This window comes from Melozone crissalis, unplaced genomic scaffold (genome assembly GCF_028551555.1).
Source record: "Melozone crissalis strain CALT ecotype California unplaced genomic scaffold, PUWL_Pcris_2 ptg000004l_1, whole genome shotgun sequence".
In the NCBI taxonomy this organism is placed as follows: Eukaryota; Metazoa; Chordata; class Aves; order Passeriformes; family Passerellidae; genus Melozone; species Melozone crissalis.
Genome location: NW_026535782.1, coordinates 38,954,235 through 38,967,233, shown reverse-complemented (window position 1 = coordinate 38,967,233; position 12,999 = coordinate 38,954,235). Strand labels below are relative to the sequence as shown.

The following is a 12,999-nucleotide window of genomic DNA, read 5'->3' as shown; positions in this document are numbered from 1 at the left end:
TGGCCACAATTAGGTTTGCTAATATATACCTCAGCACAAGGTCAAACAAAAAAATCAACTTAGCAACAGCATTTTTAAATTTTGTTTAAAATCATCACAAAATAAACTAGAATGGAAAAAGACCTCTAAATTCATTGAGTCCAACCTATGACTAAACACCACCTTGTCAACTAGATCACGGCACTAAGTGCCACATCTGTCTTTTCTTAAACACCTCCAGAGACAGAGACTCCATCACCTCCCAGGACAGCCTATTCCAATGGCCAATTATGAGACACTTTAGAAAACACGTTTCTCCAACTGGCAAGTTGCATTGAGTCCTCAAACCCACTTACTTTCAGAGCACTTATCTTTGTGTCTTACCTGCTGAGAGCTGTCACCATTTCCTATACTGAGGGAATCTGAAGGTTTATCGATAGGGCTGCAAAAGTGGGAGGGAAAAAGACAGTAAGAGACTCAAGTATTTAACATGAAAAATAAACATTTGCTTTTGTAGTGGAAGAAAAGCCTTAGAATTACAACAAAAATTAAAAAGCAGGGATCAAAAAGGTAAAAAGTGCACTTATTTTTTATGAGACTGCTTTTTTAATCATAAGCATTCCAATAACTTATCATATATTGTAGTACTTCTTTTCATCACTCTCCATTCTGCTTGTTGACTGCCTTAAGGAACAAAATTCAAGTTTTGAACATGTCCATAGCAGCTCTATGCCATACAAAACCCTAGAAGTCTGTATGATGACAGTATTTTGTAACAATCAGTTCCAGCTACAATACTACTGTAAAGAAACTGGAAAAGATCTATTTTCCAAACACACAAGTTTTCAGTTTCCATACAACTCCTAAATAAATCTGGGACAGATAAAACATTAAATTAACAATTTAGTCTTGGTGGCAAGTAAGCTTTCCACCAGCCTTTAAGACTGAGGTCTTAGATGACAGAAGGGGAAAAAACATAGCATAAAAACCCACCATATCCATAAAAAGTAAGGATAATATAAGATACAGCAGAAAACCACCTCAGAAAGCCATTCACTGCAAATTATTGTGACTTGGCTGAAATGGCACATCTCAGGATTCAAGATTCTTACAGGTATCTGTGAGTTGCCTCAATAAATCTCAATACCGCACTAATGAAATGGTGTTATTGAAGTTCACACTAAAATCTTGCTCTGCAACTTCAAGGTACTCTCATTTTCATCTACCCATGAGAAAAGACTCACAAGCATCAGGTTCCACAGGCCAATGCAAAGATTCTACAAACAAGCATCAGAAGTAAGAACATCAATTTCAGTTCCACTAAGAGGCCACAACATGATACAAGTCAAATTACAGTCATGATGTTGAAAAATATACGTAACAATTTCTTTTAACTGGGTGCAGACTTCAGATTCTAGATACACCTTGTTTTCAAACAGTTGGTGCTGCTAACTTTAATTACTGCATACAGCCATATAGTAAGGTCAACTATTTGTAAGATTTCTTCCACTTGTAATTTTTCCCCTCATGCCAAAATGAGTAATCGAAACTCAGCAGAATTCTCCACTCTAAAAGACACTGTGTAAGAGTAATCATCAATACCCTTTTTTTTGTGAAAAAAAGATAACTGATTGAGTCAGTATCTCAAACAGATAAATTAAGCTGAAATACTTATGACTATAAAGGAAAAATCACTGCACTACTCCAGTGAAGATTTACAAATCCTCTCTGCTTAGTGATTCAACAGCATGAATAAAGCTCTTCCAAGTGAAACACACTGCATTTGGTTAGTAATTTCTAAATTCCTATAGCACAGAAATCTGCTGTAGACTCTTCATTACGCAATCAATTCTGACTGAAGAGCTGATATTCCAGTCAAATTCCTTTCCTACACTGCTAACATTCACCATACTGCAGTTCAAAAAGCTACGAGTAAGACAACTTTTACTGACAATCTAAATGACGAAAATGTCTATTATACTTGAACCTGCCTAAGGAGCTTTTATTTGCAAGACAGACTTCTAGCCCTCGGGAATGAATAAGGCTCATTATCTATTGACTACAATATTTTTATTTACATGAAATACATTATTTTCAGAAAAAAAAAAATTGCACATCACTACTGAGATGCAATTCCCAGGCTCTCTGATTGCTCCTCAAGGGGACTTCTATTTAGCCTAACAAGAAGGTACCACTTACAACAACGCTCTCCATTTTAATGCATTGGTTCAATATTGATTTAAAATGAAGACTGGCTACCTAATCAGCAGCACCACTGCTTGAAATATTAGGGTTTACCTTGCTTTTTTCCCATCCAACCTCTGAATGAGCCTAATGTTTATTACCTAAAGGGGTCCATGAAAAACAAACCAGCATGACTACAGACTAGGACTGTAACTGCTAGTGATGCATAAGGTGGAAGAGGACACCAGTTCTACTCAGAAGGGCATTAAAAAAAAAAGTTGGCTGGCAATGAGAGATGATTGTAAGCAGATGAATTACTTCCTCTACACAAAGAAGCCTCAGTCCAACCTGCTGCCCTATTGTCCTTCTGAGTGGTAACTGGGGAGCCCTCTCCTCTGTGTTGTGTTTCTGGAACACATCACTGGAAGGAAATTAGATATTTCAGCCCTAACATTTAACTTCCCTCTACTGAAGCTTTTCCAAGTAACAAATATCCTGATGTACAGCAAATGGCATATTGTTTTTGTGGAAGCTTCTGTATGGAAAAAAAGGAAGGACTCAGCTCTGACTGGGACCGTGCAGCTGTACAAGCTGTTGATCCCCTGGTTATTCTGCTCCCCTCAGCCATTACCTGTACGGTCACTAACTTCATGTTAGGGTTCTCCTGCACAGTGTGCCAATCAGACTTTTTAACACGGGCTACACTAAGCCCAGCTTTTTGTGACCTGATCAGGATTTGTATCCAGCTCTCCAACCAGAGAGACTGAAGAATCATTCCCTCCACACCAATCAGTGAGAGAGAAAGCAAGCTGTCTGAAGTACAAAAGGCAGCACAATTACCCGAAATCTGAGTCTGCACCATCTGGAGTCATGTGTTCTGGGTCTGTGCCATTTTCTAATATAGGAGGCGTTTTCCTGTGTTCCATTGTTAAACCGTTGGCCGATTTACTTGAACTCTGTAATGATGGCCAGGCATCTTTGTTATTACTGTTGGGTCTGGAAAAAGGCAAGAGTAAAATAAAAAAAAAATAGAAGAGTTCAAGTTATGAAGAAAGTGTTTTAAAAATTGTAAACACTGGGGAAATAAATCTTTGTGCCAGACAATCCGTAAGAATAGATTTATCTGGATATTATTTTTCAGATTTTAAAAGGTGATGACATAAAAAATTAGTGGGATAAGGTAGAGAGAAAACCAGAGGGAATTCTGTTTTCTTTCCTGAATAGATAGTTGCTTTGCCAATCCCAAAGTCCAAACTTGCCCGTTTGAGGAAGAGGAAAAAAATGTAAATAAAAATGAAAAATGCCATCAATAGTTCAAGTGTCCAGACCTCTGTATACATTCAGAATTACTTGCTTTAGCCCATAACTATTTTTAAGTTCTGTAAGTCACGAGCTAAGTCATACTTTTTTTTAATATATGTTTTATATTCCAGGTCCTATCACGCCTGGCCATAACAGATGAAGTTTTATGTTTCACACCTACAGAGGAGTCCACAGCTTTACTAACAGACCAAGAGATCAGCCAGACAAATACATGGTTCAAGTTACTGCTTCCTTCATTTCTAGTTTAAAACCATAATTAATTCCCTTTTATAAAGTAATATTAAATTTCATTTTAGAGTGCCCATTAGGACTGAAAAACGTTCAAGAGAGGACTCAAAGTCCAAGTTTTTGCTGTAAATAGTTACATTCTGTACAAATTTAAGCAAAATGGAATATAGTCTATAACCAAATGGATTCAAATACAGTGTTGTCTGCCAACCCTGCAATCTTATTATAAAATACCTTCTTTTGTGTTCTCAAGTTCTTCTACATTACCTGTAGCTTTCCATTTGCTTCTATTAGGAGCTGGTTTTAGTGTCCAAGTCCTGTCTTCTTAATAAAGCAGCTTTCACCAAAAAATATTTTAATATATATGCCCTTCCTGATGCACTCCTACGTTGGTATATTTCTATTACATGGCCAAACACTTACTCTACATTTTTAGGTCAACTTACTAATTTCACAGTCAGAATCTGGAAATTTCACTAACTGCTTATAGCAACACAAATGCTTTCTACTCAGATAAAATTAGTAATAGCAGCTCCTCTCAAATCTCAGTATTTTAAGATTTGCTATTCTGTATCCATCTGTTCTCAGCTACATATACAATATGTACATAGATGAGTACCTTGACCTGATCTACAGATCTCATCTTGGCTTTGCTCACATCTGGACTAAGAGCTAATGAGTTGATCAGATACAGAACATCAGGGAATGAAGAGACAGCAGCAGCATATCTGTCATTTAATAGTGTCATGGTACAAAAATGAATTGAAATCTGGATTATGAAAATTGTCAATCCATTTATTTCAAATAACCAAATTTATGTTCACTACAGTGCAAAGCCATCTCCATATTAAAACAAACTTTAAAATGCCAGTTAAAAGTCAGTTTTGCATCCAAGGAAAAAGGGAAAGAGAAACAAACTGGTGTGTATTTTGAGGTGGGGGGTTATGTGTGTGTAGGTTTTTTTGTTTTAGTTAAGTTCAGGCTGCATGTCTCTGCAGGGCTGTTCTCTAAAAGATCAGTATGTGCTCAATAGCTGGTTGTTTCTTGTAGCATAAGAAAACACTCATTTCAGCTCTTCAGAAAATAGCCATCAAGGAAATAAAAAAGCTTGATCTGTCTTAAATGTGGAATATATCTCCAATTTTAAGAGAACACAGTCACCACAACTATCAAGTAACATAGCAGGAGATGAGTACACAGAGTGGCCCTAGGGGATTTTAACAGTTGTCTTCAACAGGAAGAAAAGGTCTGCAAGCAGGACCTTTCAAATTAAAACAATTTTAGAAAAACACTTATAAGTTTAACAAACTCTTTTCTACTACTGGATATTTATAATTAAGTATCTACTACTTAGAGCTCAACTTCTGTTCCATTCTGTTATGAAACAGAAATTCTGCACCCCAGAAACACAAGAACCAGTTTGCAGTTGTCAGAGGCTGTGACAAACTGCTAGAAATATGAATATCCTATCAATGAATCCTACAAAAACAATCCTACAAGAAGCCAATTGGGTAGAAACTGTGAAAGAACAATGTGCATTCATTCACCAGTGCAAAAGCAACAACAAAACACATCCAAATCCCAGCTGCAGGAAATTCACTTTGCAACCCTAAAGGTGGTACCTAAGCATTAGCAAAGAACAGAGTCCAAGCTGTGATTATGCTGTTCAACTGACAAGAGAAATTACCTCCAGAAATTACCACTTGCTGCCTTTAGAGTAACGTGCCATTTTCTCTGTAAGTGCTAAATGTTAGCATCACAGACTGGCCAAGCTCCAACTCCTAATTGCTTCCTAAAGGCATAAAAGTTTGCTGCAGTTTCAGATAGTACATTCTTCCCACACTGGTAAAATTTATTTTGTTGGGATCTAATCAAGTTTCAAATTAAAATTAGTTCAGATTTCAAACTTAAAATCATCAATACCCAAGTTCAAGAAGTGGTGTATTTGTTTTGCTTGCTGCACTTTACCTTTGAAGTCAATATTGAACCAGTGCCTGAGAAATAGGGAGCAGTTCTGTCCTTAAGGAAAAGGATCCCTCTGGAAGCCCTGACCACTTGCAGTCAAAGTGCATATGAAACTGCCTCCAGAAACTAAAAGAAAATAGTTCCAGTACACCAGCTGGAATACCAGTTCTCAGAATTGTGTTCTGCCCACAAGACCCATTGACAGTATTTTCGATACAGTACCCACTGTCTTGCTTAGAGGGCTGTGCAGTGATGCTGCCACTGGCAAACTATTGTCTGAAAAACACAGTAGTCCATGAACTGGCACAAAACACAAACCCTAAATACAAGGTCAAGGTTCATATGAAGTGCAATCTAATTTTCACATTCTGCTCTGCCCATCTCCTTTATCAAATTCCTACAAAAAGGAGTGGAAAAATTGCCAACAGTTTTTATTTCTTTATTTTACATATGACATTTGAATGAATAATTAAGGACTGGTAAACTCAGACTTTCATTTATCTTTGTGTGACTCCATACTCATATAGACAGATATCCTTTCATAACTTACTGAACAAACTACATTAACAGAACATTATTTTAGCAAGGCATAATAAGTTATATCTGCAGTTACAACATAGTAAAAATATATGGTCTGCGCTATAAATCATGATGCAAAAAAACATATTAAGATTATAAGATAGCTCAATTATAAAAATACAGACTGCATTCATAATGATACCAATCATACCAAGAAAGTACACATGTGGTCTTTAAAAAATGCATTTGGTTTTACAAATATAAAACACAAAGATCTTCTTTCAGAATACCTTGTTCTGAACTACTGATCCAAATGCAAAACACATCTATTTCCGAAGATACACGCTCTGTTTTAGAACAAAGTGGTGCACGTGTCCTGGTTCTGGCCAGCACAGGTTAAATTTTTGCAGTGGCCAGGAATGGGCATGGCTAGGACAATTCCACACGACCTTAAGTAATTTTCTGGAGAAGGGCTTTCTTCTGGGTCAGCATGGCCTAGCAGAGGAAGTGTCAGTACTGCTGGGGGCTTCTGTGGGGTGAGCAATCACTTGTGAATCATTGGACTCTCTTGTACCCGCTGTCATTTGTACTCTTGCTGTTACTGCTTTCTTATCTCACTGCTGTTTCCAGTAAATTGTTCTGATTTTTACCTTCTGCACCTCCAATTCTCCCCTCCTGCCTGGTACAGGGCAGGGCAAGGGGAGGAATGTGGAGCGGCTTCAGAGGGAACATTCTAAATTGGAGAATATCACTCCTAAACAATGTCTCTCCAGAGAACACCTCTCAGATTTTATCATATAGTAGGTACTACAAACAGGAGGCAATTTGGGACATGAAACAGGAATAAAAGCTTTCTTTGGAATAACCAGAAAGAATAACCAGGCAGTCCAGCACCAGTACTTACGCATCGTACCTCTGCAGTGCTGTCACTTTGTTCTTGTTCTTGTCAACTGTACCCGTAGATAATTGGAGAAAGTTGGGGTTTAGTTTGTACAATTCTTGCAGTAGTTTCTGTTCATATTCCTGGTGCTTACCCGCCTAAGGAAAGAGAAACTCACAATGAATGAATACTGGTATAATACATAAATTTATAGTTACAATTTTAAATATATATAATATGCCCATATATATGTCCCAAAGCTTACTATTTTTGCCTTTACTTATCAGCTCACTCCTGCCAAACTCAAAACAGTGCTTCTCACTCTCAGCACAGATGTAACCTCAACAGCTCTAAAGCTTACCTAAAAATCACCTATTTATACTATTTATATTTTTTGAGACTTCTAAATGAGAAAAGCACTGACAACCTTATTAGAACTTGCTCCTCAGTTCTAATCAAGAGCTTCACAAATATACCATAGAAATCACAAACAGTGACATTTCCAAGGCAGTCTGCATTTCATATTCCAACCTAAGCTTTTCAGAAGATGGGAAGGAACCAAGAGCTCCTTTGGAACAAGAAGTTCTTTTGAAATGAAAGCAATTTTATATTAGCTTAATAAAACAGCGGTGTATGACATGACAAACAGTATATTCTAAGCAGTAACTGATAAATCATTCTTTTTAGTAACTGAAATATTGAAATATTCTTTCAGCTAATTGACTCAATTGAGAAAAATTTCTTGCTTTCAGGAATTGTGGAGGTCCAGAGTACTAGAATACGGCAAGTGAAGGAAAAGAGTGTTTTTCAGTCTACCTTGCAGATAACATTCTGTGGCTTAATACAAAAAATAAAACCAGCAAAATCTACTCCTACCCCCAACACTTACAGTAACATCTGAATTCCAAGATGAGCATTCATGGTTTTTGTAGGTTGCTACAACATTCCAACCTAAGAACTACTACTTGCAAGTTAAGTTTTATTATGAGTTAAATCAAGATACAAAATAAAACAGTGAATTTGAAATTGTCAGTAGCTTTTCTCTACCCTTTCCAGATACTAGATGTCCTCTAGCAAAGGAAACAAGTGCCAAGATTTATGGTCAGGTCTTCTGAATCTTAAGTCTGAAACATCAAATTGATGATCTTCAGTATTGATTAAGAAGCTCTCACACTACCTGTACATATAAAATTTAACTCTCTGTAACATTAATTAAATCCTTACTATTTTGTTGGAACAAGAATGGAATTAATGCACAGTCAATGTGCACGTACCCTAGGAAAATTTTACAACCTAAAAGAAAAATATAACTTCTTTTTTTTTTTACAAAAAATTAAGCATGACTAGACAAAATACAAAAAAATAGTACTGATTCTAAACTACATTCCCTTATGGATGCCTGTAGAAGGCCAACTGCATACCTCACTGAAATACTTCAGGTCAAACCCTATCAATATGTCCATTTTTTGCTACTTAATCCTCCAATTGTCCATTACTGACTGATCCTCAATGTGTCCTTATGCAGTCAACTTACACACCTCTCAAGAAGGATTGAAACATCTGGTGTATGCATCATCTTACCCATTTGGTCAGTGTCTACACCCAAGCTGCTACCTAAAGTAGGAAAAAGTGTGGTTCTACAGTATGGCTCACTTAAATGTAAACCTTGAGATATTCTGCACCCTGGAAATGTTTCTTTCACCATCCACTATGACTGTAGCAACTAGATGCACAGATGCATCTGATGCACAGATTCGCACAATTAACAATTTGCAAACATTAAGCAGATGAGTAAGAAGAAACCTCTCTGGATCTCTCAATTTGCTTCAGTGACTAAAGACTGAATATCACAGCCAGGTACATCAGTGGTCAGTCTTAAGTTCATTTATTTGCCACACAAATGCAAGAAAGAAACAATATTAAAATCCTATATAGAAGCTTGTAGTAATTCTATTTTATTTATATCAGACAACCCAGAGGCCAAACTTGGCATTTCCAACCCACCTAATATTCTCAACTTCACTTTCCTAGACTTCCTGGAGTTCTATCAATTCTTTTTATTTTATCACTATGTTTAGATCTATTAATTATTTAACCAAGAATCCAAATCATCAATTGTCAATTTTTTTAAAAAAACAGAGTCAAAGTCTGAAACAATGAACATCCAATCTCATTAAATGGATCTGGAAATTCACTAACACACAAATGCAGAAAGGCTGGCACACCAAAAGAACAATGTACTTAGCAGGTATATAATTCCCAATTACTCTTAAGAAAGTAATATGAAATTCAATAAAAGTTTAAGCAATATAACAAGGAACAGGGAAGGAAGAGTCATGTAAGTCACCAAGATGATGTAAAATCCACTCAAGACTTCTGAAGAAACTCACACAATGAAAATGAAATCCTGACCAAGGTACATAGCCTATCAATTTTAACTAGCAGTCAGGCCACAGGATTGACAGTTTGCCACTAACTTCTACAAAAAGGGCTGTAGAAAAGACTCTGTGAACTACAGGCTGCTAAGTAAACCTCCATCCCTCCAAAGATTACAAGATGATAATAATAACAATAACTAGTTTTTAAAAATAGAAGTTCATGGATAAACACAAGCCACTGGGATTGAATCTAAGTATCTTTTGTAAAGGGAAACTGCTTCACTAACATGAATTCTTCACAGAATCAGTAAACATAAATAGAGAGGCTCCACAAAACTTTGAAAGAAGACATTTTTTTATAAGGTTTCACATCAGCTATTTATTAATCTGCCATGGAAGAGAGCAACACAGACTGAATTGAAGATGGCTCAAAGTATAAATCTTAGGGTGCAGAAGCAAGCAATAAGGACTGATGACTGGCATCAGTTCTATGCAACACCATCAGCATGCATGAGAAAGGACTTAAAAGCAAGTTCTCTGCTGACAATATCAAGCTTTTTTGGGTAATAAACTGCCACGTTGATAATGAGGAGCTTCAAAGGAAACCCAGCGAAATCGGTAAATAAGCAAATGGTGGCAAATAAGCTTCACCAAGGGCATGTCAGGTGACACAAGAAGGGAAAAGCAGTTTAAACCATAGTAACCCACTCCTGGTCTGCAAACTGGTTGTTACAGCCCAGAAAAAAAGATGCTGAGGTAACTGCCAACAGAGCTCTGAAACTGTTAGCTGATTATGCACTAGCCATAAAAGATGTGCTGGGCATCACTAAGAAGGCCACCTCAAATAAACTAAAACAAAAGGAAAAAATCATGTATCACACTACATATAACACACTGAAAACTGATAAATTACACTTGGCTTCCCCCACATCATGCATCTGATCTCTCCATCTCAAGGAAGACACGGCTAGAAAATATAGAGAAGGGCAACAGACACTGCAGAAATGGAGCAACTGCTTTAAAATTTTAAAAGACCAGAAACTATGATTTGGAGAGAAAACTGGGTGAGACTAGATCAAGTTCTGCCATATCAGAAAGGCAATGAATCAGGTGAATAAGGGGTTTTGCTTTCAGCAAGCACTATGAGGCTAAGATTAAGGGAAAGTCAAACTAGTTCCCAGTTCAACACAGGCAAAAGAAAGCACTTTACAAAACAGCTAGTGAATTTCTGGGGCTTGCTGCCACAAAAGACTTAAGAGTTGGCAGTATCCACAGGTTCAAAATGGATTAAATAAATTCATGGCTGACAGGTCTATAAAAAATTAAAAAGACTAGATGGGAACATACACCCAAACATGCATACGTAACAGATCTAGGTGGTGGGAGAAATACAGGAAAACATACAGGGAAGGTGGCCTAGTTTGTCCTTGAATTTTTCCTTCTACTGCCATTATCTGCTGAAATCCTCAGAAATAATTTGTGGAAAGTATTTAATAGGTATGGACATTCTTCTTTATTCTCCAGCTTACATCAGCCTAACATATAAAGTAAATTCTACTAGAACAAAATTTGTGCTGGCACTAAGGGTGGGGACCCTCTGCTCAGGGACAGACCACATGCAAAAATGACAGCATGGATGCAAAGTTGGCATACTTGAGTTTAACAGCTTTACCACACCTCATGTAGAAGGATGGAGACAGACCAGAAATGGTGTGCTCCAAATGTACCACATTTGAGACAGTAAAGCTGTCCATTTACTTGGTTCCCTACTCTAGACAATAAGCATTTTGATGTTGAGATAGTAAAAAAATCCCAGCATCATTTTTTATGTGCTATTGTAGTAACCCTCAACATTTTATTTGCAAATGGTTTCTAAATGCTTCACAGGCTAGGAGGGTTATTGGGCTTCAGACAGCACGGTCAGTCACAGCACAAGAGTCAATCCATGATAACTGTCCACACATCAATTTTACAATAAAACCCAGATTTGAACTAACTTCATTCACAGAGATCAAAAATGACAATACCTTACTTTAGTATGAAAAAAGGGAAAGTAGTTAGCTCAGGTTGTTTGAATTCCAGGCTAAGAGTTTATCTCCATCTTTTTGCCTTCTGAACACTCACTGGACTTCTCAAACTTTAAAAACAGCATGCAATGAAAATACTTGAGCTAACTGTTCTTTGCAATATCCCGGTTAATCACGTTTTGGATTCCAAAATTCATCACTGCCATAACATTCAGCAACACATGACACATATTAGACTAAATCATAAACAGTAAGACTTATGTGGCACATTTCATGTGTTTCCCATTCACTACACTTACCTGCATTTCTTCTTTTGTGAAACTGGCTGCTTCATCACCTAGCTCATGTAGATACATGCAGTCTGGTTTTGGACACTGCATATTTTTTAGAAAATAACTGCAATATTTTGTTGTACCTAATGATGCCTGAAGGAAAAAAAAAAAAACTGGAGGTTAAGAATGCTTTTAACCATATAAGATATAACTTTATCTAAAAAATTACCTCAATAATAGAAATTCCACCATAATGCATTTTTGATGCAGATGGAATAAAAGTCCATTTGTAAGAAATATATATATTCTTGAGGATTAGATAATTGGATGAAAATAAAAATGCATCCTAATCTAAATAAATGGCTATGTAAGAGCCTCAGTAAATATTTGCATAATCATAAGGAGACATGTAAGCAGGGTCAGGAAATGAATAGTAACTAGATTTTCCATAGCCACCAATTTGGCCAAATCAGCCTGAAGACCTGTTTACACAGGCACCAAAAGGGAAAAAACCTTTGATTTCCAAGTGAGCTTTTAAGAGGTGTGGTGTATGGACTACAGAAACATTCTATAAAAGCAAACAGCGGGTTTTCACACTATACCATTATGCTATACAACAAAAAAGCCACCCTGAGCACGGACAGGAGGTCCATATGTTTGCCTCAAACTTTGTTTTAAGAAGTTATCTGCTAACCCACCAAAACACTGCCAGCTGGATGCTCACTGAACTTCCATTTTAAGATTAACACCAGGAAAACAAGTCAAAAGCCAACACAAACAAAATTGTATGCCAATCCCTGATATTAATGTTCTAGAACACATATGCAAGAGCATATAAATGTTCCCACCTTAAGTGTTCTGCCGTCTACCACCACATTATTGACGCACTGTATGGCTCTGAGGGCATCTTCTGACCGGATGTAGGTTACATATGCACTGGCACTTGGACCCTAGGAAGAAAACACACACTCTTTACTTGTTTTTCTTTCCCCAAACAGATCTGATCATTAAGTCACCTTTTTAGCCCATCACTTAATAAACTGGTATATTTAGGGCTTGGTGTTTTTAACAAGAAACTGACAAAAAAGGTAGAAGCCATAAAAATTCATTTGTCATACATAATGAATGAAAAGAGGAAATCCATCAGTATGTTGCATTAATGTTCTAAAAATACTTAAAAGACATTTTATCCCCAAAATACAGATTAGTGACTAAATGCTATATTGTCAGTTCTTTGAAGTTTC

At 36.8% G+C, this 12,999-nt stretch overlaps 1 protein-coding gene across 4 annotated transcripts in view; it reads right to left on the bottom strand.

Annotated features, from left to right (window-relative positions):
- CNOT4 (CCR4-NOT transcription complex subunit 4) overlaps nucleotides 1-12,999 on the bottom strand; it is a 75,872-nt gene that overhangs the window by 19,684 nt on the left and 43,189 nt on the right. For 2 of the 4 annotated variants that reach the window (XM_054278350.1, XM_054278366.1), the window contains exons 5-9: nucleotides 12,604-12,705; nucleotides 11,783-11,908; nucleotides 7,112-7,236; nucleotides 3,004-3,159; nucleotides 364-421 (exon numbers count right to left, since the gene is read on the bottom strand). In XM_054278350.1, the coding sequence (XP_054134325.1) occupies nucleotides 364-421; nucleotides 3,004-3,159; nucleotides 7,112-7,236; nucleotides 11,783-11,908; nucleotides 12,604-12,705 (567 nt within the window). The remainder of the gene's footprint in view (nucleotides 1-363; nucleotides 422-3,003; nucleotides 3,160-7,111; nucleotides 7,237-11,782; nucleotides 11,909-12,603; nucleotides 12,706-12,999) is intronic. The other 2 variants (XM_054278359.1, XM_054278374.1) reach the window with 1 other exon arrangement.